This window comes from Tachypleus tridentatus, chromosome 13 (assembly GCF_004210375.1).
Source record: "Tachypleus tridentatus isolate NWPU-2018 chromosome 13, ASM421037v1, whole genome shotgun sequence".
Classification (NCBI taxonomy): Eukaryota; Metazoa; Arthropoda; class Merostomata; order Xiphosura; family Limulidae; genus Tachypleus; species Tachypleus tridentatus.
In genome coordinates, this window is record NC_134837.1 from 78,370,364 (window position 1) to 78,398,225 (window position 27,862).

General features: G+C 34.7%; 1 protein-coding gene across 2 annotated transcripts in view; it reads left to right on the forward strand.

Moving 5' to 3' along the window:
• Positions 1-4: 4 nt before the first annotated feature.
• The window catches only part of LOC143241046 (acetyl-CoA carboxylase-like), a 135,023-nt gene continuing 107,165 nt past the window's right edge, over positions 5-27,862 (forward strand). Inside the window, exons 1-5 of one of the 2 annotated variants that reach the window (XM_076484510.1) lie at positions 5-400; positions 1,074-1,281; positions 5,551-5,679; positions 9,629-9,758; positions 21,300-21,438. In XM_076484510.1, coding sequence (XP_076340625.1) covers positions 364-400; positions 1,074-1,281; positions 5,551-5,679; positions 9,629-9,758; positions 21,300-21,438 — 643 coding nt within the window. In that variant the 5' untranslated portion in view covers positions 5-363. The remainder of the gene's footprint in view (positions 401-1,073; positions 1,282-5,550; positions 5,680-9,628; positions 9,759-21,299; positions 21,439-27,862) is intronic. The other variant, XM_076484511.1, reaches the window with a different exon arrangement.

Consider the following 27,862-nt stretch of genomic DNA (forward strand, 5'->3'; position numbering starts at 1 on the left):
GTTTGAGAGCACGATATAAGGTATCTACTCCACATCTCTAGTACACACTTTTGAAGTCAGTGAATATAATTAACTACTGAATGCGAATTTCTGCTGAATTACTGGTTACAAGTAGTTTAAAAAGAAGACCAGTGGATAGATCTAATAGCTGATTTGTCACTCCGTGTTTAACCTAAAGTACTTGTTTTCTACTAGCTTTATTGGTTTTGAAATAACTTAAATGTTCAGACTTTAAGATTTTCTGGGCTCTCGTATTCGAATAGTGTTTGATCTTCTCCGAACGTGATCCTGTGGTCGCCACGTTATTTGAGAAGAGCACTAAAGTGCTTGTATACCATTATACGTATTATCCTAATTGACTTAATGGGTCTTTTTAAAGGAGGTGGCGACACTCAACAAAGTAAGAATCCTTTCATTGTTTTCAGTAATATCTTAATAATTTCATTTAAGAAGTTTGAATACATTGTATTTGTCCATTATTCATTTTTTTTCTAAAAATTACCTTCCGTAAATATTTACATTAAAATAATTATTAGAATCTTAATATCTGCATAGTATTATGTTTTACAGATTCAAACATCTTTTGAACTTTTACAACGTGTTATTACAATCTTTCTTGAATTTAATTTTATACTTAGTTCAGTTTCAGACGCCAGTTTATATTTAAAGATTAACGATCGTAAGTTCTTAACCCTAATTTAACTTTACTTTTAAATGTTTGGCTTATCTCATGCCAAAACGATAGTTAACACCACATTGTGCTCAATACACCTTTACATTTAGTTATTTCTGTAATTGGGATGACGATATTAATTATAACTGTTTTCATATATTCATCCATTTTCTATTCACTTTGCTGGCCATTTAGTTGCTCTTTAATTAACAGAATTTTGTCCTTTTAACAAATACATATATATCTAAATATTTTATATAATTTCACTTTAAGTTATAGAAAATATATTATTTTCTGTTACGTTTAGAAGTTCAGAATATCTCTTTGTTTGTTTGTTTGTTTTACAATCACCACATGTTAAAACTAAGGTATTAAACATTCGAATTATTCTCTCGGTTAGTACCTGAACCACCAAACCCAGATTCTGAAGATTCCAATGGCAGCTTGAGTAACAATCCCAATACCAATTCGACTGGCGATACGGAACAAGACCAAAGTTCCTTTTCAATTTTAGGCAGCGAAACGGATAGCTGGGAAAGAAGCGACGACTTCGAGCATCTTAGAAAACCCACAGAAATTCCAGATTCTAGTTTTGATCGTGACGCTAGGTATAACTAAATTATCTATTTTTTTTCGTAACTATATAAAGGCTTTACTGGACTATTTTTACACTGGCGAAATAAAAGTGTTGTTCTTATTGTTTGGTGAAGCGCACCAGTAAATACTCAGGTCAACAACAAGCAGGTTATTGTTCAATGAATGACAACTTTTGGCGGTAATGGTTATGGTTTCTTTTCCAATACCCATTAGCGACGCATACTAAACTTTTACATTAAAATAATAATTTATTTTCATATGATTTGACGATATGATTTGTTTTCAAATAAAAACAAATAGAACTATATTTTAAACCGATTACTTCTAGTTCTTTCCAGTACTTATATTTAAACTAAAAAAAAAAAACCCTCTTAGGCCAAGTATGGCCTAATAATTAGTGTGCCATACTAATTAACGATTAGTAATTCTGGGCTCTCGTATTCGAATAGTGTTTGATCTTTAATTTTTAAATTAAAAGATTCATACTCTGTGAATGTTAATTTCTATATTTCTTTGCCGTGAGTTATAATAAACTCACTCTCCGCGCTTAATGGCCGTGAGTGTGTTATAAGAGTGACTGTTAAATCCCACTATTCGATTACGTTACCCAAAGAGTTGAAAGCTGGTGCTATTTACTAACTGCCATTCTCATTGTCTATCAATTCAAAATTAGATATGAGTTTGTATCTCCGTCGTTATCGAAGTCATAGACAATTTTTGGCAGATCAATGAGTAATAACATTCTACATATGTTCACCAAGTTTCATCAAATATTATCATTTTTGACTAAAATTTAGAGCAAAAAAGTATGAAAAATCGGTCCCCGTGTTAACAAATAGAGATTTTTAAAATTTTTCATAACGTTGTTGTAGCCTTGACCCTCCAAAAACTAATCATTTCTAAGTATATATGGTCATAGTCCAAGTATATTCATAGTCGAAGTATATTCCAACTTTTGTTAAAATCCTTTCTGCCATATCCGAGAAATCTTGTTGACAAACAAACACACACACAGAGAGGTCGACTTTCAATGGTGGAGGTAACAAACAGATAAGTTTAAAGAAACTCTTTAGCAAAAACAGCTATTCTACTTTTTCAAAAGCTAAGAGAAACTCCCCAACTGTATGTCTGCGGACTCATACTGATAAGAACCTGGTTTTGATACTCGTGGTGGGCAGAGCACAGATAGCCTATTTTGTAGCTTTGTGCTCAACTACAAATGATCAAACGAAAGCTAAGAGAAGTTATTTATTCTTTACTTCTTATTATCAGTTAACAAAACCTAAAGAAAATACTTCGGTGAGAAAATCTGGTTTGTCATAACTGGGGTTTACGAATGTAACGTGTAAATGGTATAATAAAAGTATTAAAAAAACGTTCTTATCCGAAGTAACATATGCAACGATTTTCCTCTTAGCTTAGCTGATGTTTCTGAAATGTCTTTTCACTAAGATCAGCGCATTTTACAGCAACTACGAATCTGCAAGTCCAGTGTTTGTAACCCCTACTTTTGGGTCTTTATTGAGTTATAAGGGTGACGATCAGCAAGAGAAGTCCATAAGTTAGTGGCGATAACTGGTCACTAGGTGGATTCCCTCTAACCTATTGCAGACGATCATAGCAGATAGAAAGTTAGCTTTCCGTGAATAGCCGAGAAAAAAAAAGTATTATTATTTTATCTCATAACCATTTGGTGCAATCTTATCATCTATCTCAGAACGACTGGTATGGGTATTGACACTCTTACTGATAAGGAAAGAACAACGTTTCGACCTTCCTAGGACATTTTTGGGTTTAAAACGTGGGTTTGTCGTCATTAAGAATCTAATCATCTCTTTTTATTAACACCCATGGATTATAGAACAACAATCAAAAAATCATTTTACTCAGTTTTCTTGGTCAGTCACTACTAAGTTATTTAGATGTGCTCATAACTTTTTAATGATTTTTTGTTGTTGTTGTTTTAATATTAGTAACGCTTATACTAATTTCTAACAACCTTAAAATTGTGTTTTAGCTTCATTGTAAGCCTATATAAATGTTTTTCAATCACTCTTAGCTCATAGCTCTATCTCTTGATTAATTTGAGATCTAACTACAGCCGTAACTATTGTGGATTCCTTATAGTTTTATTAATGAAGGTATTTCAAGCCTAACGCTACCAATGTGTAAACTTTACAATATTGTAAACTCCATAGCAAAATAATAAATCATTTCAAAAATATTTATATCTTAAAACTTCTCCCTTGCATGGCAGAATGAATGGTTTAGGGATGCATAAATTCGTTTAGTCAAGATTAACTAGATACGTTTAACATAACTATAGTATAAAACGAGTAGTCCAGATTAAGTAGATAAGTTTAATATAAAAAGAGTAGTCCAGATTAACTACATACGTTTAACATATCTGTAGTATAAAATGAGTAGTCCAGTTAATCTGAGACATTCAAATAAATTCGTTCATTTTTATTTACTTAGTATCTTACTTCAAATTGACTCATGTTACCTCAGATAACTAATATTTGACACCTTGTGAATTTTTCAGCTTACGCACAAAACATTAAATTATTAAAACGACGAATGACAACTTCTTGTAATGAAAATTATAACAAATAGACAAATTAAGAAAAGAGGTCTTGGCAAAACAGCTCTTCATTTTTTTAACTAAGAGAAGCTACATATTCTTTATTCCTTAATACTGATTAACTACAATTAAAGAAACCACTGTGGTGAGGAAATTTGGCATTTTATAAATGATGTTTACAAGCATAACGTGTAAACTGGATAAATAAAGGCCTAAAAAGTTCTTACAAAAGGTAACTAATAGGTATTTCTAGTTACTCCTCATTTCAGCGAAGTCGGCGCGTTGGTAGATTTTTTTTCCCCAACGACTTGTTCTTCCTGGATATTAATCTTTTAAAATATCGAGTAAATTATGTAAACATACTCGTCCGGTGGTTTATTTGGTTTTGATTCCTTCTTACGCCACCATATTTAACATATATATATATCATCATCAATTATTTATTTTCAAATGTAATTAGGCCCGGCATGCCCAGGTGATTAAGGTAATCTGAGTGTCGCGGGTTCGAATCCCCTTCATACCAAGCATGCTCATCCCTTTTAGCCATGGGAGCGTTATTATGTTACGGTCAATCCAACTATTCGTTGGTAAAAGAGGAGCCTACCGCCAACTCTAATTTAACAGTGTAAGAGTAGAGGGAAGGCAAGCGCAGATAGCCCTCATGTAGCTTTGCACGAAATTCTAAACAAATCAAATGTAATTGCTTTATAATTCGATAAGTATGCGATTACCCTGGGAAGGTTATATTTCCCCTGAATATTTTTGTTTTTTGAGAAAGCTAAACATTAGGCAAAAACGTCTATAAAAACCGCAAAACACAAAACGTAAAATAGAAAATTCGTGAATCTCTACACCAAATTTGGTGAAGATTCATCCTTAGGATGTGAGATAGTAGTAAAAAACGCAAAAAAGGCCATAAAAACCGCAAAACACAAAACGTAAAATAGAAAATTTGTATCGTCCCATCGACCAATGAATATCCATATCAAATAGGTTCCCCACTGGCACATCGGTACGTCTGCACGTTTACAACACTAGAAACAGGGTTTCGATACTTGTGATGGACAGAGAACACATAGCCCATTGTGTACCTTTGTACTTAACTACAAGTAATGTCCCCAGTGACTTAGCGGTATGTCTGCAGACTTACAACACTAAAAACCGGATTTCCGTTACCCGAAGTGGGCAGAGCACAGATAGTCCTTTGTGAAGCTTTGTGCTTAATTACAAACAACATCAACTGTAAATAAATAAAAAACCCGCTAGTACAGCGGTATGTCTCCGGATTTACAACGCTAAAATCAGGGGTTCGATTCCTCTCGGTGGGCTGAGCAGATAGCCCGATGTGGCTTTGCTATAAGAAAAACACAAACACATACTGTAAATAAATAAACAAAACATACCAAATTCAGTGAAGGTCCATTCACAGGGGTAGAGATAGTGGTAAAGAAAACCGCAAAATTCAAAATTTCTTCACATGAACTTAATGAGCCTCCATACCAGTTTTGGTCAAGACACATCAACACCCTGCGAAGCAGTTACATGGACATAGAACAGACGGTAATACTATATTTATATAACTTTTCTAATTTACTTGTCTACGCAATTTATTTATTATTATACGACAGTACTAATAATGTAATACACGCAATAATTCTGATATTTATTCAATATATTTACTTAATTGAATTCCTAGAGGAATACAACAAGTAAGGTTTCTACTGTCAGATGAAGAAGAAATTGAAACAAATAAGAAGAGAAATATTTCTCTTTCATCCGACTCCCATCAAGCCGCACACACCCAGAAACATAAAATGAAACTAAGGTGAGATTAACTAAAACGTTTATTTTCTAAGATTTGTAACCTACTTTTTAATTTTGAACAAAGGCTTAACATTGTAATTAAAATACTTTGTTTTTTATGTTTATTTTGATTAGTTCAGTGTAAAATTCCTTCGTCAGTATTTCATAGTTTAACTTCGAATTCACTTCTCATGATGATGTTAAACATGCTTTAATGACTAGTACTAACATTACTGCCTCCTGACCTATTTTTGCAACCCAGCATGACCAGCTGGTTAAGGCTCTCGACTCCCAATCCGAGGTTCGCGTGTTCGAATCCTCGTCACACCAAACATGCTCGCCCTTTCAGCCATGGGGGCGTTATAATGTGACGGTCAATCCCACTATTCGTTGATAAAAGAGTATCCCAAGAGTTAGCGGTGGGTGATGATGACTAGCTGCCTCCCCTCTATTCTTACACTGCTAAATTAGGGACGGCTAGCGCAGATAGCCCTTGAGTAGCTTTGCGCGAAGTTCAAAACAAAAAACCAAATTGATAAATTCGACTTCAAATGAATGATAACGAATTTTAAGTTTTAACTTTGTGATTTTTCTCCTTCCCATTCTTCTTCTTATTTACATGACTGAAATAACCATTTTTTATTAACATGTTAAAACAAGTGGGGTATTCAGTTTCTGTGTGGAAATCAGTTTCTTCTGAGCATTTGATTAATGTTCTTGACTTCTGCTCGAAAAATATTATGATTCCATGAGATCTTAAAGGATATGTAAATAAGGTTTTAACAGTATTTGTGTGAAAATTATCCGTCCCTCGCTGGTACAGCGGTATGTCTGTGAATTTGTAACGTTAAAATAAGGGATTCCATTCCCCCTCGGTACACAGTAGATAACCTCATGTGGCTGTATTAAAATAAACACACACCCACATGCATACTTCCAAATTAGCTGCCCAGTGGTATATTTACGGACTTACAAGGCTAGAAACCGGGTTTCGACACCCATGATGGGCAGAGCACAGATAGTCTTTTGTGTAGCTTTTTTTTAAAGCTACAAACAAACAAACTTTACAAGTTGAAAAACTGTAATTTTGAAAATTCGAATACTGTGCAATAAGAGTTGGTTTACGATACACTTTGGTGGTAAGTAGAGTCTGGTTATTTAAGACATAAACATCTAAAATCAAGTGTTTGTAATTCTGTTAATTTTTAACAGTAAAATCAATACTGAGTGACTTACCATTAAATACCGGATAAATTTGTTAACCGACTCAGTGTTGTTAAACATCACAACAAATGTCATATACATGTTATATGCAACATACAGGCTTAAATAGTTCAGACACAACTGTAACTAAACTTTTTCATGGAAGCACAGGAAAAAGCTATCAAGACCAGACAGAGCCCATCACGACTCTGTCATTCTGTTTGTATACATTACAGATAAACATGAAATTTGTTTCTTTGGTTGCAAAACATAAAAGTTTCTTTCTTAATCTTTTATCATATTATTTTCTTAATTTCGAAATAGTTATATGTCATGGTTGAATTTCCTTCTACTTTTACATTCATGCTATATATGACAAATTTCTATGGTTACAAGAAGCAAGAAATACTTTATTTTATAACATCACAGGTATTATTGCTTAAACTTGCACGTAACACTGTTGTTATAACGTAAGCACAACAACCATTCCGAGGTTAACCGGTTTATCTTTTCCTTGTTGTAACTGAGTTCTAACAAAATATGACAACAGTTTTCCTGTCTCTCAAGTACAAGACGTATGAAGGGTTTTTTATGTTGCTTTTCCTAGCTATTATAATTATATATTCCTGACTGTAGCCGGGTCACTTATGTCCACACAAAGAAAAGGAAATTGTTAACAAGTATAATATATTTATATTTCAGTTAACACACACACACACATTACATCTGTTTTTAAGAAGATTTTGAAAACTAAAACACTTGGAAATGACCCGATGTAAGCCTTTCTAAAACAAGTTTATGTCATAAATATGTCAATGATACAGGAGGCAAATTAAAATGAAAGACTTTAATGTTTATTTGATGGAGGAAAGCGATGGAATGTATGCTACATGTACATTCATTACGGCACAGATTCTACTGCTTTTCCTATGAGTAGTTTGCCTAATATTTTATGCATTTATACTAGAACATATTGAAAAGTGGGTTGTCGTCCCCACTTCTTGTGCCACTGTGTGTACAGGAAAAAGTGTGTATTAGCTCAGTCACAAAATCCTAATCTCAATACTCAAATGATGACTAAATGAAACCGAGTTCATTTGAAATTGAAGATTATTAATAACGTATTTTTGAGAAAGGTCTTGATGTTAAACTAGTTTTTTTAACGTTAGTTTTATCTTAAGACTTTGCATTTATAAACGTATATAAGCCAGTAAGGGCATTTTGGGAATAGGGAAAACATTGTGTTTCACTTCCGAAATCTCAGTATAATAAATATAATAATCTTCAAAATAATCACATCCTGGACTCTGTTACTAAAACTTGTTTACATCCGTTGGTGAGGCCCAGCATGTTCAGATGGATAGGGCGCTTGAATCGCAATCTGAGGGTGGCGATTTCGAATCCCCGTCCCACTAAACATGCTCGCACTTTCAGCTGTGGAGGCGTTATAACAATACGGTTAATCCCACTATTAGTTTGTAAAAGAGTAACCCAGAAGTTGAAGGTGAGTGGTGATGACTATTTCCTTCCATCTAGTCTTTCACTGTTAAATTCACTACTAAAGCCCTCATGTAGATTTGCGCGAAATTCAACAAACCAACCGTTGGTGTACATCTAATGAAACAAAACACCTATATTTTAAAATGCAAGTTTGGTACAAAGAGTTTTAGTAATAAGGAAAGCATCATCAGAAATGGTAGACCGATGTCAGCTTTAAGCCTAACTGGTTTGATTTGTTTTGAATTTCGCGCAAAGCTACACGAGGGTTATCTGCGCTAAGCGTCCTTAATTTTACAGTGTAAAACCAGAGGAAAGGCAGCTAGTCATCACCACCCACCGCCAACTCTTGGGCTACTCTTTTACCAACAAATAGTTGGATTGACTGTCACATTATAACGCCCTCACGGCTGAAAGGGCGAGCGCGTTTGGTATGACGGGGATTAGAACCAACGACCATCGGATTACAAGTGGAATGCCTTAACCATTTAGCCATGCTGGGTCAAGCCTGACTGGAAGAACAAAGCAGTGCGTCCGAAAATTCACTGTAAACCTATATGACAAGGCATCTTGTCCTAACTTGTAGAAATTTTCTCTGCTGGCCGTGTTTATTATTCAACAGTGAATTTGGGACAAGGAACTCAAACAGATTTGATTATTTAAATAATATGTACAAAGCAATTTAAAGATATGAAAATTCCTCCAGTCACATTCTATCAACTCTAGGCCTGGTTATATCTGGAAAATCACGGATTGAATTCCAACTGAATATCCAACATAAAATAAATATGCAAATGCACAAGGAAAACATTAATCGATGTCGTATGTTATTCGGGTGAACAACAATTATCATTTAGAGATCATGATGAATCACTGAGGTCTGTTAACCGAGACAATTATGTGGAATTGGGAAATTTGTGCAAGAAATATGATCCATTATTGAAATCCCATTTAAAGAAATCGAGTGTTTTTTCTAGCCTGTCAAATAGAATCCAGAATGACCTCATAAATTGTGTAATGGAAGTATCGTCGAATTAAAAGCTTTCTTTCTTAATAAGTATAACAGTTGTCTTACGTGAAAATGTCAAATATTTTGTCAGTACATTCACGAGGTTTACTTAGGTTTACAGAGTTCTGTGTTAACTCTCAGTCAAAGAGAACACAAGGGGTTAAGTAAACATAACTGAATTCTTTTATTATCCTGTTGATGAAAGTTGTCTTTTGATGAATTACCGAACAGCTATGTAAAATTATTTTCATTATTTTGACAGACAATCCATGTCTGGAATCCACCTATTTCAGAAGGAAAAAGACAACTTACGCCTAAACGGAAAGGACATCACGATTTCCACACCCGAAGAATTTGTTTTTAGCTTCGGGGGTAAAAATGTTATTAATAAGGTTCGTTCCACACAATGATTATTCATGGTCAGTGATTACATTTTTTTGTGTATTTTTATTATTTTTAAGGTTTATTTTCGTACTCAGAGGTATTTTTAACCCTCTGCTGTAGCTTCGTTCTATTTGTGTAAGAATATAAAAACACAGAACTGTTTTTGTTAAAGTTAAACTCTAATCCATTTCGTTTCTGCATTTATATTGGTTTTGTAATATTAATGATATTTACACAACTTTGTCCTCCTATGAATAACATTTTTAGGACATAGAAAGCTTATTCGTTCAAGTACTGTACAATCCGCAGTAATATCCTGCAATTGTTAAAAATAACACTGTAATGTTGCTGGAGTTATGAACTGTACGAATATTCGTCTACAAATAATTTTATTTGTCTATGTTTTTAGTTAACGCAAAGCAACTTAATGGACTATTTGCGATTTGTACACCATGGGAAATTGAATCCTAGATGTTAGCATTGTAAGTTCATAACTTTACCATTAACACACTGAAAAGACTCAGCTACACTTCTTATCCTTAACTATGACATTTTGATGCCCATATATTTATTAAACACGAATAGCAGTGTTTTGACTGTTGCTGAAAAAATGGTCGACAGCTGTGTGTGCTAAATTTTTGGCTTACCATTTACACTGAAGGGAACATAATACGTGCTATTTCCATAAAATTTAAAATCAATATATATTAATTTTTCCAGGGATTATAAAGTGACCGTCAATCCCACTATTCATTGATAAAGACCAGTTCAAGAGTTGGCGGTGGGTGGTGATGACTAGCTGCCTTCCCTCTAGTCTTACACTGCAAAATTAGGGATGCCTAGCGCAGATAGCTCCAGTGTTGCTTTGCATGGAATTCAAAAAACAAAAAAGCCAGCAAACATACTAACATCATATTAACTAAACTAAGGAACAAGTATTTGTTTATTCAAGAATTTATATCGTCTGTTATATAAAACAAAATGTGTGTTTGGGAAAAAAGTACATGGTCGTATGTATATCGTTTCATATCGAATAGATATGTTCCCCTCGGTGGGCTCAGCAGATAGCCCGATGCAACTTTGCTATAAGAAAACACACTCCTATAGATTTCCACATTTCTTGATCAATCAGCACCAAACTTGACATAGTAATACAGGATGACATTTAAAAAAGGTCATGAGGGGGGGTCATCTAATTTCATATTGACAGAAGTCTTGAGAAAAGTATGTTGAAATTCTCTCTTCCTTTTTCTTTTCACTATTGGTATCTTCATGTATTTTCATTACATCATTAATATTTATTATGTTTTATATAAAAAAAAAAGTAGAAGGAGAATTTCTTAGCTTTTGTTACAAACGTGTCTTTATTTCACCCGTCCAATGGACGGATACCCCACCTAATGGTTCGATATAAATAACACTATTTATCAATAAGAATATAAATTAACGTTAATATAACGAAAAAAAAAACAAATTAATTTAATTGTTGATCATTATCATTTTAATTGCTGTTTTAGATCGTTTTTGATATTTTTCCAAATAATTTGAATGCCTAAATTCACTTACTCAACAAGTTAATAAATATCCAGCTTTTATTCTTGTATCTAAAAATTATTTGAATTCACCGGTAGTACTTTGAGTATAATAAATTATTTTCATGTTCATGTTGAATGATTTAATAGTATTTCATCGAACTACAAACATTAAAATAAGTTTTCAACTTGAGATTAATAATGTTATCATAAATATAGAGACAGTGTTAGCAGGATAAAGTAACTCTTCCATGACTCTATATACAGGATCAAACATTTGGTCAAATCTGCGATATAGGCCACATCAAATCCAAATGCTGGAATGCTGCTATTAATGTACTTTTTAACAAATTTAAGCATCAAATTAGAAACAGCGCTTTTGTGTAATGTAAAGACACTTAATACATAGAGCAGAAGGAGCACGTGCCCCACATTTATTTCCAGTTATTATATTTACATTTGCTTCCTTCCATCACGCTTTCCGACAAAGTTAGGCAGCTATGTACTTCACATACATTTTGAAGGAAGCAAAATTTGCCGTAAAAATGGTAAATTAATGTTCTTTTTTCATTGTTGATGAGACCAAATACAAAACAATCACAAATAAAATTTCACTGGTATATATACCTGAAGGTGGTGGGGGGAGTATATTCACTGCTGGCCAAAATCTTAAGGCCAATGAACATAAAGCAAAATATGCAATTTGCGTTGTTAGACTCAACCACTTATTTGAGTAGAGCTTCAAAAGATGAAAATAAGAAAAGGGAAAATAAAAATAAAAACCTTTTAGCATTTAATAGGAAAAATGTGAACACTATGAAATTAGCCTAAATACCAGCTGGTCAAAAGTTTAAGACCATACTAAAACAAAGTGTTAATCGGTAAACACATAACGAAATTTAGTCATTTGTGTTCAAGAATTAGCGTTGTCAACATCTCCCACTGACATCTCCTGTATTACATTGGGTAAAACCATAACAAAGGCTAAAAAGTAGACAGAGTTTGAGAGTAAAAGAATTGTCGAGCTGCAAAACCAAGGTCTCTCTCAACGTGCCATCGCTGGTGAAATTGGGCGTAGTAAAGTTTCTTTTGCAAATTTCTTAAAAGACTCTGAGGGATACAGAACGAGAATTTAAAAAAAAAAATTCGCCGGCGTTGAGCAGGAAGATTCGACGGATTGTCCGGCAAGACACTAGCCGATCTTCGAACCAGATTAAGAGCCCTTACGGACGCAGAATGCAGCTCAAGAACAATAAGACGGCATCTACAAGAGAAAGGCTTTAAAAACCGTAAACATTTTCAAAGGCCACGACTCCTTTCACACCATAAAACAGCTCGGATAAACTTTGCTAAGAAGACCAAACATGGGATGTTGAAAAGTGGAAGAAGGTTTTGTTCTCTGATGAGAAAAAATTTAACCTGGATGGTCAGATGGCTTCCAACGTTACTGGCACGATAAGGATATCCCATCGGAAACACTGAATACGCGACAAAGTAGAGGAGGTTCCATCATGATCTACTGTGCTTTCTCCTTCCATGGAACAATGGAGCTTCAGGTTATACAGGGGCGTCAAACAGCAGCTGGCTACATTGACTGGAAAGAGCCTTTTTATTGACTGAAGGTCCTCACTTGTGTGAAAATGACTGGATCTTTCAGCGGGACAACGCTGCAATCCACAATACCCGCAGGACAAAGGATTTTTTTATGGCGAATAACGTGATTATTTTGGACCATCCAGCGTGTTCGCCCGAACTGAACCCCATTGAAAATGTTTTGCAAGGGAAGTCTATAGAAATGGACATCAATTCCAAACAGTGCATGATCTTCGTGAAGCCATCTTTACCACTTGGAATAACATTCCAGCCAACCTTCTGCAAACATTTATATCGGCCATGCCAAAGCAAATGTTTGCAGCTATTCGCAATGACGGCCGTGCAACTCACTACTGAGACCTCTTGTTGGGCATTTCCTACCCTGTTTAGGACTTATTTTTGGTATGATCGTAAACTTTTGACCAGCTAATTTCATAGTGTTAGCATTTTCCCTATTAAATGCTAAAAAGTTTTTTTTTTTATTTTCCCTTTTCTTATTTTCATCTTTCGAAACTCTACCCAAATAAGTGGTTGAGTCTAACATCGCAAATTGCATATTTTTCTTTATGTTCATTGGCCTTAAGATTTTGACCAGCAGTATATGTGTGTGTGTGAATCTTCACTAAGATTTGACAACTCTATCACATTTGTTAAATTTTTTTGTGAATAGTTCAATGATAATTTTCATGTAAATGGCTCTTCACATCCATTAGATTGAAACTAGTGAACTAAGAGCCTATGGCACGAGAAAATTGTGAAATGAGAAAATGGCGCAGAGTTTAAGATGTTAGATCTGTATTTTTATTTTCCTCTGAGAGAAGGTACTTTTAACTGGCTGGCTTCCCTCTAGTCCAGAAGTGGGCAACTCCATGGCCACTGATTACATGTGGCCAGTGGATAGCACAATTGTGGCCAGCTCGAGTTTAGGAATCAACTTTTTCCATCATTTATTTTTTATCGCAAATCTGGTAATCAGCAACTGCACTGCCTCATGCCATCGCTAATGTCGCGCGTTCCATGACTGACACAGACTCCGCCCATTTTGTAACGTTAGCCTGGTTAAGATGTTTGTTATCGAGTGTGCGTTGTTTTGTATACGCTTGCAAACATATCTTTATTGTGCAACTTTCAAGTGTTTAGATATATTTTGTTTTTAATCCCATAATATGGATATGTAGATGATTTGAAAACGAAAGAATCCAGATGATGGGAAGCACTTAAAAAATAGAAACGATATAACTGAATATGGCATTACTGTCGAAAAAAGAATGACGCGTGACTGGAAAAACGTGAAACAAGAATATAATGAAAGTTGGCAGTTGAAATTTACAGTGATTGAAGCAAATAATAAACCGGTGTGTCTTTTGTGTAACAAAGTTTTAGGAATAATAAAGTATACAACCTTAAGCAACACTTTAACAATTTTCACAACGAATCTGATGTAAAATTTCCAGTTGATAGCAAAAATCGTATGAATGAAATTAGCCGTCTGAAAGCACAACTTCATGAATAAAAGGGAGGCCTAAAAAGATTTTTATCATGGATAGAACTAATTACGTTAGCTAGCTATAAAATATCTTGGGTTATAGCTCAAAAAAGGAAATCATTTTCTGATGCTGAACTAGTAAAAGAAATATTGATTGTGGTCATTGAAACTCTGTTGGAGAATTATGATTCAAAGGTAAAAGAAATATTATTCAAAAGGAAAATAATTTGCAATTTAGTCGAAAAACAATTGTCCGCAGAATGTTAGAGTTAGCGAAAAACATAGAAAATCAGTTGCTTGAACAACTAAAAGACTGTATTTTTCTTTAGCACTAGATGAGTTAACAGATGTTAGTGACACTACACAGTTGATATTTTGGGTTCGATATGCAACTTCAGATCTTCAAGTGAGGGAAGAAATGCTTGGCCTTTGTGGATTACGAGATCGAACATGTGGGGGAAACATATTTAAAAAAATTCTTGAAATGTCAAAAAAATCTGGACTTCAAAAACTGTTTTATGTCACAACAGATGGTGCTCCCGCCAGGACTGGGGCGAAATTAGGATTTGTTTCTCTTTCGAAGCAGCATTTAATTGAAAATAATGTGAAGTCCACACTGCCATCTTTCCATTGCATTTTGCATCAGGAAAACTTAGATGTCTAAAACTGATGAATTGAAAAAAATTGATGGACATTGTTATAAAAATTGTAAATTATATTAGAAGTGGGAGCTTTCTCATCCATCGTCAGTTTGTTGAGTCTTTGAAGAAAAGCAATGACTTTTGATAATCTTATTGATTTTGCAAATGAAAGATGGTTAAGTAGAGGAAAAGTCTTAGAACGATTTACTTCCTTATTTTCTCAAATAAAAGAGCATCTTGCTGGAAAAGGTAAGATTGAAAATTTTCCTGAAATTGAAACTTTGTCATGGCAGTGTGATTTGCACTTTCTGTGCGACATGATGGCTCACTTGAATAACGAAATTTCAGAGAAGAGGTAAAATAATAAGCGAGCAATCACAGTCTATTCATGAATTTCAATTAAAGCTAAACTTCCTTGTGGAACAATTACAAAAGAATGATTTGACACATTTTGCAAAGTTAAATGGTTTACTAGAAAATAATAAGGACTATACTTTCTCTGATACTAAAGATGATCTCTATGTAAACTGGATCAAAAATCTATCTCAAAAATTTGAATCACGTTTCTCCGAGTTTAAAAATTTGAAATTGATATTTGAATTTTTGTTTGTTTGTTTTTTTGGAATTTCGCACAAAGCTACTCGAGGGCTATCTGTGCTCGCCGTCCCTAATTTAGCAGTGTAAGACTAGAGGGAAGACAGCTAGTCATCATCACCCACCTCTTGGACTACTCTTTTACCAACGAATAGTGGGATTGACTGTAACATTATAACGCCCCCACGGCTGGGAGGGCGAGCATGTTTGGCGCGACTCGGGCGTTAACCCGCGACCCTCAGATTATGAAGAGCACGCCTTAACGCGCTAGGCCATGCCAGGCCCAAAGTAAACGGTGCGACGGCCGGGAAATTGAATTTTTGCATGATCCATTTAAATTTGACTTGGGAAATTTCAGTAAGGAAATTATATCTTTTCTGTCTTTGGATAAGTGTGGATGTGAAGACGAGATGCTTACCCTGCAAAGTGTAGAACACCTAAAAGGTAAACAAAAATGTTCTGTCAGAAAGATGTAACTCATTATTCCGATAAATGAGAATCTTACAAATTTAAATAGCAATTTAAAATTTATTTTCCATGTTTGGATCCACGTTGGTGTGTAAGTCAAGATTTTCTACGCTAGATTTTCTCAAGTCTAGATACACATCTTGGCTTACTGACAGAAATTTAGAGGCAGAGCTAAGATGCTCATTAAGCATACATATTAAGCCAAATTTCACGAAACTTGTTAATGAAAATCCCCATCAATTTTCATATTCAAGGTTAGTTGAAATGCAATTATTTTGATTAAACTAACATCTTTCAATTTTTATTTTTGAATAGTGTGGCCAACGTTGTTTTCACTAGCCACAGTTGTGGCCACTATGAAAAATAAATTGGCCACCCCTGCTCTAGTCTATTAAAACAATATTAGGAAGGACCAGAACAAATAATATTCGCATAGGTTTGTGCGAATTCTACACGTTAGTAAACAGTTTTGTTTCCCAAAATTGCTTCTTTGTATATTTCTGGTAGTTCAAACATATGTTTAAGGATTATAAGAAATATTTAAAACGCGGTAATACGAAGAAACATCTTCAATATGAACGTTTCGAAATTTTCATTAATTCTATAATTAGTGTGTGTTTGTGTTTTTTTTTTCTTATACCAAAGCCACATCGGGCTATCTGCGCAGCCAACGAGGGGAATCGAACGCCTGAATTTAGCGTTGTAAATCCGGAGGCATACCGCTGTACTAGCAGGGGGATTCTATAATTCACCGAGATATCTTATAAAAGAAGTTAGTCCACAATATTCGTACTATAGAAAACAACATTAGCATTGAGCAAGTTTTCATATTCAATCAGAAGTTTAGAAAGAACAGATTTAAACCGTAAAATATAATGGAATGTACGACAAAACGTGCAGCATACACATCTAACCAATATAAAAACCGTGTGCATGTATATCATGACGGTTGGTGTGTGTATTAACACTTTTACTAATAAAGCAGAGAAGGCCAACACGTTGCGCTCTACTTTATTAGTAAAAAGTGTTAATACCTATACCAGCCATTTTGAGATACATTATTACTTCAAGTGGGTTTCTCGTCGTTACAAAAAGCCGTGTGCATTACATCACGTCATAATTGATTTCTCGAAATGGTAGGTTTATTTGTTTGTCTGTAATTAAGCAGAAAGCTACACAATGAGCTATCTGCCAATCACGATTTTAGTGATGGAGAAACAAGAGGCCATGAGGAGAGATTCCATGAAACCTTATAAATGTAGTGAGTACTGGTACAATAAACCTAAAGTAAAGACGTAATGTGGTATCCCATAACCTTGAGCCAAGTGCATAAAATTTATTATGAAGTTAAAAATATCGATTCACTTTTAAACTTTAATGTCCTCGTAGAAACACCAAGATCCAAAGTTAATTCATTGAAGTTTTTAGTGTTCGAAATCTATAAACATTCCTGGTCAAATATTTGTAGTTTTCCTATTAGTAAGCTTTTATCACAATCATAGCTTTCGAGGCTTATTGTATACTGATTGTAGCGACCAAAGAATATCCTATTCTATCTCTTGGCGCGTCGATATACTTTAAAGAGAGATTCTTGAATGTTTAACAATGTTCGAAAACACACAGGTGTTTTCAAAAACCATATATTGTTGATTCTTGCTATCGAGAATCTTCTATAAATTTAGAGAACAGGCATAACTTGGGTTTTGGTTTGTTTTGAATTTTGCTCAAAGCTGCACGAGAGCTGTCTGCGCTAGCCGTCCCTAATTTAGCAGTGTAAGACTAGAGGAAAGACAGCTAGTCATCACCATCCACCGCCAACTCTTGGGCTACTCTTTTACCAAAAAATAGTGGGATTCACTGTAACATTATAACGTCCCCACGGCTGAAAGGGCGAGCATATTTGGAGTTATGGGGATTCGAACTCGCTATCTCAGGTTACGAGTAGAGTGCCTTAACCATCTGGCCATGCCGGGCCCGGCAGGACTTGAGCAATGCACATTCAACAATATACGTCAATATTTCAAACTAAGACAGTTATAGATATTAAAATAAATGGCGGTGAATGGGTTTGTTTGTGTGTTTTTTAATTTTGCGCAAAGCTACGCAAGGGCTATCTGTGCCTTCCCTCTAGTTTTACAATGCTAAATTAGGGACGGGTAGTGCAGATAGCTCTTGTGTAGCTTTGCGCGAAATTCAAACCAAACCAAATCCACCTAATGAATCAGTTGTAAGCCTAAGAGTTTGTGATGGTAAAATGTTATGATTCGATACCCACGATAACCAGCTTTCTACGTAATAACAAACGAAAATCATTATCCATATAAATTTGCTATCATTGATATTATGTCTATCTTGCTTTATAAGTGTATGAAGCAAACTATTTTGTATCATTTATTACGCTCTTTATATAGGCGATAGTAATTGTAAATAAACGGGTGGAAATATTCGGTGAAAGTTTATTTGGGTTATTGGAGTGATGAAATGTTATTTTATTAAAACCAAAACAACGTGAGGTATATTAGTAGTTATTCAAAATTTACAAGATTTGTTGCGTTTTATAGTATAAATGAAAGTTGTCATAAAAGGTTTCACTTCATCGTTTTGGGTTGTTTAAATATTAACGACTTCCAAGTGATCACTGACTTCAATAATTCAAGTTAAATTGGAAAATCATAAACAACGCAGTCTAAGTAATATAGTTATACCTTAATTATTAGCTCTAGCAAAAAAATCGACTGCATTGCAACATTATATTCGGTTCGTTCAAAGCCATCGAGCTTTTAATTACCAATTTGTAATTTGTTAGTTTAATATATTCTAGTTTTATTAACTGTAATATCTATTAATATAGTTAATAAGAAAGTAATGACAAACATTCAACTTCATAGAAGTTTTTCTTTTAACGTTTTAATCATATAAAATTGTAAATTTAGCCTTTTAATTATTATACTAACTTTAAAGCGTAAAACGTCTTTCAAATGAATACAATGCGCTGACACTTAACAGTAAATATCAAATACTTGTATAAACTGGAATGTATATAAGCTTGTTTTTAAGTGTCTTGATTTAAATTATAACTTACAAGTTACAGAACAAGACAGTATATGATGCTAATAAATTAAAAAGAATCATGTTATTGCTCTACAAAGTTTTATGACTGAAATTTTAACTTGAGATTTTATTTAACTTCAATAAAATTTTGAAGGTAAATATTAACACAGTTTTGTTAAAAACACAATACAATTTAAGCACTGCTAGTACTATAAGTCATGAAAATTTCTCGTGCACGTATGGATATATTGAAAAATGAAATGATATTGAGCAAATTGTCATTATGAAAAAAAAAAGATGTGTCAGGATATATTTGATTGCAGCTGTTTTATCATGTCCTTCATGTTATACTTATAGGACTTGTGTTTGCAGTTTCAAGGTCAATATCATATCCTATGATGAATTTTTTTTTCACAAATAAAGTGGTCTGTGGACAAGCTCCCTAATTACAATTTTTTACTCAATGAAGCAAAATGGTTCATTACTTTTGTATTGTGATGCTGAACTCCATCCAGCCAGTCAAATAACCATGATATGATATAGAAAGCTGCTAATTTGACCAAAACAAGAATTTTTTAATACTAACACATAATCGTGATAATAGGCCTAGGTATGGGAGTCTCATGATTCATACATGATGAGTTCATAAAATTATCTTGTTGCTTTGATTATGTAGCTACATTTTTAGTGACCTATAAAGAATTAAAATATTACATCAGAAACCTAAATGCTCATAATAGCAAATATGCATTTAAAGTATAATTTCTATGGAGTACATTATTATAAAAATGTTACTTGTATTTGTTTTACTTTTCAGTTTAAAATGTTGAAAATTTATTTGAAAATGTTTAATACTGGAATATAGTGACAACAAAAAGTTGTATTTTAAACATTATTTCAGAATAGGATTACAGCTGTCTTACAAGATAAGAAATAACTTTTTAGGGCATCAGAACTAACAAATAATGTATATAAACTTATTTAGTTTTGTTAAATATGCTGTATTTATTTTAAAATATATCCTGATATACTGTTATAGATCTTACTACTACTTGTTAGTGCTAGTTAAGCATTATGAACACTGCAAATAATTAAAAGTAATGTCTAGTTTATTTGGTTTATTATTGAATATAAATTGAACTCTTAAGCTTAGTAGTCTTTCAAAAAATTGAAGTTTGTTTACTATCTGTGAAAATTACAATATATGTGAAAGTTCTGTAAATTTATGTAGAATTTTATTGATGTTTCTTTTGTTCCTAAAAACATTTTTTATTTGGAATTACAGCTAATTTTTTATTTTGGTGTCATTAAGTAGTGTCTATAGAATTTATACTAGTGTTTACTCTAGAGAGTTTTGCAGTATAAAACTATTGTCAAACATAACAGCTTCTTGCCTGTATCTCATAGAATTTAGAACATTGTAATACTTTAGCAAGCACCAACAAAAGTAAATGGTATACTATTAAAACAGAAGTCAGAGTTACAGAACAAGAAACTTTTAATAAAGTTGTTGGTTCATCCAAGCTCGATGCCTCTCGGGGTTGTTTTTTTATAATGAGATGTGTTTTTAATATATATCAGTAATGCAAGTAACCTTATACATAAATGTTGATTCAGTAGAGTACAATAAACATTTATATTATGATAGCCTGGAAGTTAATGTAAGTTTTGTGTAACTATTAAGATTTGTAGCTGTTAGAAAGCTGTTTATATTGTAAATTTTTCAGTTATCTATGTGTAGCTCTTTGTCACCATTTTATACTTTGAATTATTTTATTCAGCATATCTTTTTGAGTCAAAATGGGCTCTTCTTGTTACTCTATAAAATTATTTTACATTTTACCAAAATATATTTTATTTTAAGCATGTTTAAAACAGACCACTGCCTAAATTTACACAATATCTTGATCATATACACAAGAATACAGGAAGTCTAGTATTTTAGACATGGTTTGAAAGTCTGCTGATGTAACAGAAATTGTTTTTATGCCTAAACAATGAAATATACTGCTAATTCACCACAAGTACAATGCATTTTTTACCCATTTCATGTGAAAAACAGGTTTACCAATGTGTTTTTACTTTTTATGTAAGTTAGGTGTTACCTTGAGAGGTGAATAATTTGGACATTTTTGTTGATGGTGGATAGTTAAACCAAACTTTTCTTTTTTAACTTATTTTCAGGTTCTAATAGCCAATAATGGAATTGCAGCTGTCAAGTGCATGCGATCTATACGGCGTTGGGCATATGAAATGTTCAAAAATGAGCGTGCTATACGATTTGTTGCTATGGTCACTCCAGAAGATCTTAAGGCTAATGCTGGTAAGAAAAAGAATAAAATCAACAGATTGTAAACAGTGAAATGAAAAGCTTTTGATTAGGAGAGATTATGTTTTAAAATTGGTTATAGTACTATGTATTTTCATAATGAATTTCTTGGGAATAAAGCAACAGTACTGTTTTTATGACTAAGACAGTAGTCTTAATTAGCTTAAGTGATACCACTCATTTTGATCAGATGTTTATTCCACCTTATAGCAGCGATCAGGCCTGTAGATCTGTTATTTTATTGTGATCAAGTTACTGAAGAAAACTGTTATTGTTATGTTACTTGGTTCACTTAAGAAGTTTATGCAGTTTTTCTGATACCCTATCTCGTGTACGCTCACAAAATAGCTTTTCCCAACTTGTACTGCTCTCTGTGTGAGCAGATTGTTTGCTCAATACTAGCCTTGATACTTGATAGCTTTGAGGAGTGCAATGCAATTCCTAGCACAGCTATCTCTATGCAGCTTAGACAAATTTCACCTCTCAATTGTGGAGTTAGAACATTTTTTTCGTATTTTTTCCTTTATGGAATTTACAATCAGTTCGTTGTTGTAGTTATTGTCTCTGGGAACTTAGTTTTTCTTGAAGATTTCTGCCCTTGTTCTGAAACATTAGTTGTTACATGCTAGCATTATGTGTCCTTTCTTCAAATCAGTGATTATTTGGAGCTTCCTCCTTGGACTTTTCTACTTTCTCCATCTGTTACAATGAATTCTGAGCTTCACATTACATCTCCTGTCATTGTTTTTCCTACAACATTTAACTTTATTTGTACTGCAGTGGCTTTAGATCCACAGTTGTCTGTGAAAGATGTTATAGCCTAGGTTCTTGGGGAGGTGGCTACATTCATGTGGGTTTCTGATTCTCCTGAGAATCATCCTATCATGCCTTGTTCAGGAGTACCTGTTTCCTTCACCTTCATATGCCATACAGTCTTGTTTAGCTTTGTCATAAGTGCCAGGCCTCCTTTTTCTTTCCTAGAGCTAATAAACCAAGTATGTTACATTTTGGCTTTGTCCCCAGTTTTCTTTGATGCCTCCCTCTTCATTTTAAATGAGACACTTCCACCTATCTAGATCTCTGTCCCCTTTCTACAGAGTTCACAAGTTACTAATTTCTCAATTTGTGTTGTTTTTTTCACTGGGATTTTAGTTGTCCAACTTGTTTGTAATTGGATCATATCTGCTCTTTGCCTTAGTGGAAGAGTTCTGCCACTGTCAGCTTTTGTGGATGCACAAGGGTCAGGTGCTGCAGTTCTGGGTTTTTGCCCTTGAGCACACATAGACTTTGCATGGGTTATGCTTTATCCTACAAGTTGTTTTCTCATCCACTTGTTTCCTTTGCACTTTGCACATACCATTCCACAGATGACTGGTTACTGATGGCACCATTTTATGAATTTTTAGACCATCACATTCTGATTCCACTTTCAGATACAACTCTCAGGTGGGCTTATCTGTTTCCCATCCTGATCAACTCCATTTCTTGAAACTAGTCTTATCTTAGCACTTTCTAGTTTGCCATGTTCCATGAGTGTTGCCTGTGGCAGCATGTCAGTTATCTCAATCCAGACAACTTCTCCTGACAGAATACATGTTTTATCACAAAATTAAGTTGGATTACCTCTCATTTTGTGACTTTTAACTGGTGGGTTTGACCTCCCATTGGATCACCTAACAACTGGCAATTTGGTCTCCAGTACCTCATCTTTGGACTTTGGCAACAAGTGTTTTCCATCTGGATAATAGATATTAGCACATTTAACCTTTTTCTACTCCATATGTTAACCAGGATATTAAATATGATTTGTTCCAACCCTTTATAAGATCCTGTTGGTAACACCAGATTAGCTGCTACATCCAGGTTTCTGTGATTCCTTCCATCATTGTGTTCAACTCTTCCACTTCCTTTTAGCTTTTGCTGTGGAGGCAACCATGGTAACACCAGATTAGCTGCTACATCCAGGTTTTTGTGATTCCTTCCATTGTGTTCAACTCTTCCACTTCCTTTTAGCTCTTGCTGTGGAGGCAACCATGATCTGATATGGTGCACCTGGATGTTCAGAAACTCAAGCTCCTTGCAGAAAAAATATGCTGTCTTTCACACAGTATTAGGATTTAATTTTTGAGATTGACATGTATCTCTCAGTTTATGCTTAGTCCAAAATGCACTTTTATCAGCATCAATGACATGCGTCTTAGCAATGTGGTATGGAGAGGAAGTTAAACCCCTTTTCAGTCAGTGGTGTCAACCATAACTTATTTTTTGCAGAAGTTTTTTGCATCTCTACAATTGCCATTTTTTATGGTGGCCTCGTTGACTACTATTCAATTATTGTGACTACATAGTTTTGAGTACCCACTACTCTTCAGGTTTCTTGCATCGTTTTGGGTAATTGGTGTCAAATAACCATTCCAATTAGCTTTCAGCTTGACTGAGGTTGTGTGTTCTTTCTATACATGTGTTTGTGACCTGACTCTTATTTTCCATGTATTCCCTTTAACTGCAGGTTTGTTTTTTATGGCTGCTAATCTGTGGACATCATCATTTGGAATAATTTGCACTGTTTGTCCACAGGCCACTTCCTCATTTTCTCTACCAATTTTTCTTAAGCACTCTGTCAGACAGAAAAGGGATTCAGTCATTTCTCTGATTCATCTGCTCACTCCTCCTCTCTTTGTTCAATCAGGTTTTTTAGCTCAGTCATGTTCAGCGAGGGTTTTGAAGGTTTTTTAGAGATATTTGACAACACTTTTTATTCTGGGGTTCCTTTGAAGGTAAGATATCTTTTGTGAATCACGTGTAATTAGATATCTCTTTTTCTATGTCTTTAGCAGCTTGGTTGAATTGATTACTTGAAGTTCTTGTGCAGACTGGTAGATAGATCTACCCAAGTACCCTCATTTTACATTATTTGCTTGATCTGGCAGTCTGTACACTTGAAGGTTTTTGTCTACCATTATGGCTATCTTAATCATTTCTGCTAGATTATACAGAAGAGTGAGTGTTTTTTTATTTTTACCTTTTAGGCTTATTTTGTTTTCACAGAATCAAACTCTGTGATGAGTGTTGCTCAGACATGTGTGTTTTTATCAAACCAACTCTGCACTAGCAAACACTAATCCACTATAATTACTATTGACTGCACCAGGCTCAGTAGATGTGAGGTTTTCTTTAAGATCACCTGAGAGCTCACCAGGTGGTATTACGTTACTATGATGGACCACCACTTGTGGACTATCGCATGTAAGTCTGAATAGGATTTTGCCAGTCTTTATTGATCATTAGATTGAATGTCAGGGTTGATTTTGTTTTAAATATTTAGAAAATTTGGTTCACCTATTGCACTGTTTCTAGAGCACTATTCCTCATAGCTCCCCAACACACATTAACCCTCAGTTTCTACCAGTGGAGCTTGAGGAGTCCTTACCACACCTGGTTTCCAGCTACTGGGGTGGTAGACAGAGGCTTTTGCATCAAAGGTAAATATTTCTCCACTATTTAAAAGTGGCAAAGTTGGGGTCTTCCTACCTGGGTCCCTGGATGTAGGTAGGACCAGCACCAACCTACATGGAAGTCTATTCATAATATGATTTCAGATTTGATGCTCAGCTATCTGATTGAGGTGTGCAAGGCCCTTGTTTTTTTTTGTCTGTATTTGTTCAGCAAGTTATTCACATAAGAGGGTTGACTATCTCCTCATAATTCTGGGTCCTTGATTGAGCACAGTTGTTCCACATCCTCCCCATAACTTGGGAGCAAGTAGAATGTTCTTTGCCCACATGGTTAGGGAGTAAAGATAAATTTTCATAGTTCCAGACAAGATGAGTTCTGTTCTTTAGGTTGAGTATAGCACACACAATCTCTTCATTCCAAGCTTTGGGGGTTGCCTTTCTGGCTTCTCCACCCAATGAAACCAGAATGCATTGCTTTGTTGTTGCCTACTTTCTCGTCATGATTTTGGTGGTTCAGAATACATTGCTCTATGGCTACAGGTTGAGATTCAATCAATAGTATATATATATCTGTAATATTGCAGTCTAATTGCACCACCAATGTAAGATATAAGGACTAAGAGTCTTTAATTTTACCCTTGAGTTCTAGAACCGTGATTGGAGCTGGCCTATAATGATGATTACTCATCAGCAATTCCATTCTTGATACAGAAACTAAATTCAGGGTGAAGAGCATACCTGTTCTGGATCAAGTGCAGTTCCTATATACTGATACCACTCTCATGTTGGTACATCCATGATCTGTGCATAGGCTTTCTGTATGGATAATGCTCTCACCAGCCTCTCCACCCTCTCAGTGCAGGATTCTATCTGTAAGTGTTAGCAGAGGTATGTATGTTTTGGAAGTTAACATTTTTCTGAATTGAAAATGCATTTCCAATAATATTTATCGCTGCTGACACTCCTTCACTCTTCCTCCCCACAAAGATCTGCTGTCAGAGACTGGAATAGTGTCAGTCTCAAAAAAAAAAGTGATAAAATTATCTGAATGAGTTACTTGTATACAGTACCAGGATAAGGCACATTGACATTGGCCTGAAGCACCATGAGACAAATATTTCTGTGTTTGCAATTGAGTATGGTACGAAAGACTGGAGCAAGCAAAAATAAGTCAGACCATTAATTAGATGGGCAAAGATGAAATACAGGCAGTTGAATTATAGCAATAAGTGTTAGTAGAAGTAAGTATTTTTGTAAATACATTCTAAGTTTAGAAGAGTACTAAGTTCCAATGCCCTATGTCAGGATTAGGGGGAATTTTATCTCTCTGTATATTTCCCATCTATATTCTCCTTCATATCCTCTCCACCATACAAGCCACTTTTACAATGTGTCCTCGTGATGGCATTACTGTGACCAGTATGACTATGGTTTCCACATCTGTGCATTTCCTGATGACACCTCCTCTCACCCTCTCTCCTCAGATAACCTCAGTCACGTGCACTACATATGTCTGTTCCTGCACTGTCTTCATACATGGCTTTTAATCCAGATCTTATTGATGGCTGAACTTTCCTCGTGTTGATTCCCTGATTTTCCATTCAGTTTGGCCTTCCTCCATGTCATTCTACTGCCTTTGGTCTTGTCATTTTTTCCCATTCTGTCCTTCTCTCCTGCACCTCACTTTTGTACGTTGGTTCCCAGTGTGTACTGGTGTTGGTTGTGATAGATATGCACACATGATGATGCAGGTTTTTGGAACAGATTATCTTCTTCCTTTCCAGTTCCCAAGTCTGAGAAAAGCAGTAGAGGACCCTCTTCCAGTCATGGCTAGATATTCCTGTCATGGTTCTGTTGGTATTGGTTGAGGTTGAACTTCCCTTTACAGTCCACTACAAACTAGCCACTTTACACCTTGGGACCCTTCTTGGTTATGCTGTTATTACAACACATCATTTTCATAGGCAAAGAGTATGCCTGGCTCAGAAGTGGTGCAATCTCCCACAGATGTGTCTTACATACTCTTTATTCTCACAGTTCATGAGCTTTCCTTGGATTCTGTGTAAAGGAGGCTCATCTAAATACTATTAACCAGTCCCTCCACTGTATCAGTTTGAGATTTTAGGTGTTCTGTGAGAGGAGGTAAGAGATTGTATCTGAGATTAACACTTTTCCTACACTGAAAAGGTATTTCTGATTAGTTCTTACCTTCACTCTGACTTTCAACTTTTTCTTCCCACTTCCACTGTCTTTTCTTGTCAGTTGTTCAACCTAGAAGTGAAGTTGGACTAAGCTGCATAGAGGAAGGCAGATATGCTAGGAGTTAGATCATGCTAGTATTGGTGAAGAGTTGTCACATGATCATTTGCATGCTATTGTGCAGCTGCCTCACATGAAAACATAAGCGTATGTGGGGATGATATAATTTGTGATACTTAGGAGTGAAAATTTGTGCATATACAGGGCATTACAAGTCAGGAAAAGCTACTCTGTGAGAAGAGGTAAGAATCTATTAGAAATACATTTTCAGTGTAGGAAAATGCAAACTTAAATTGCATAATTGCTTTGTAGCATAATATCCAAAGAAAACATAGGGCCTGTTGGCCAATCTAAGTTATCCTATACACTAAAATAAAATATTAAGAAGCAAATGCAAAGCTAATCCTTATTCAAATATTTATCAACCCTTTCCTTTAACTCCCTTACATTTAATGCTTCCACCACATCTGAAGGAAACATTGTCAGTTCTGTTTACAATCCTAAATACATCATTCACATCCCTTCTAATTTTCCTTTTTTCTTTTATAGGAAAATAATTTCAGAGAGTGTAATCTGTCCTTATATGACAAGTTTTCTGCCCCAGCTAAAATCTTAGTAAGTTTCCTCTGAACCCTTTCCAACAATTTAATGTCCTTCTTAAGTTAGTAGCTGAAAACTAGCACAATACTTTAAATGTGGCTTAA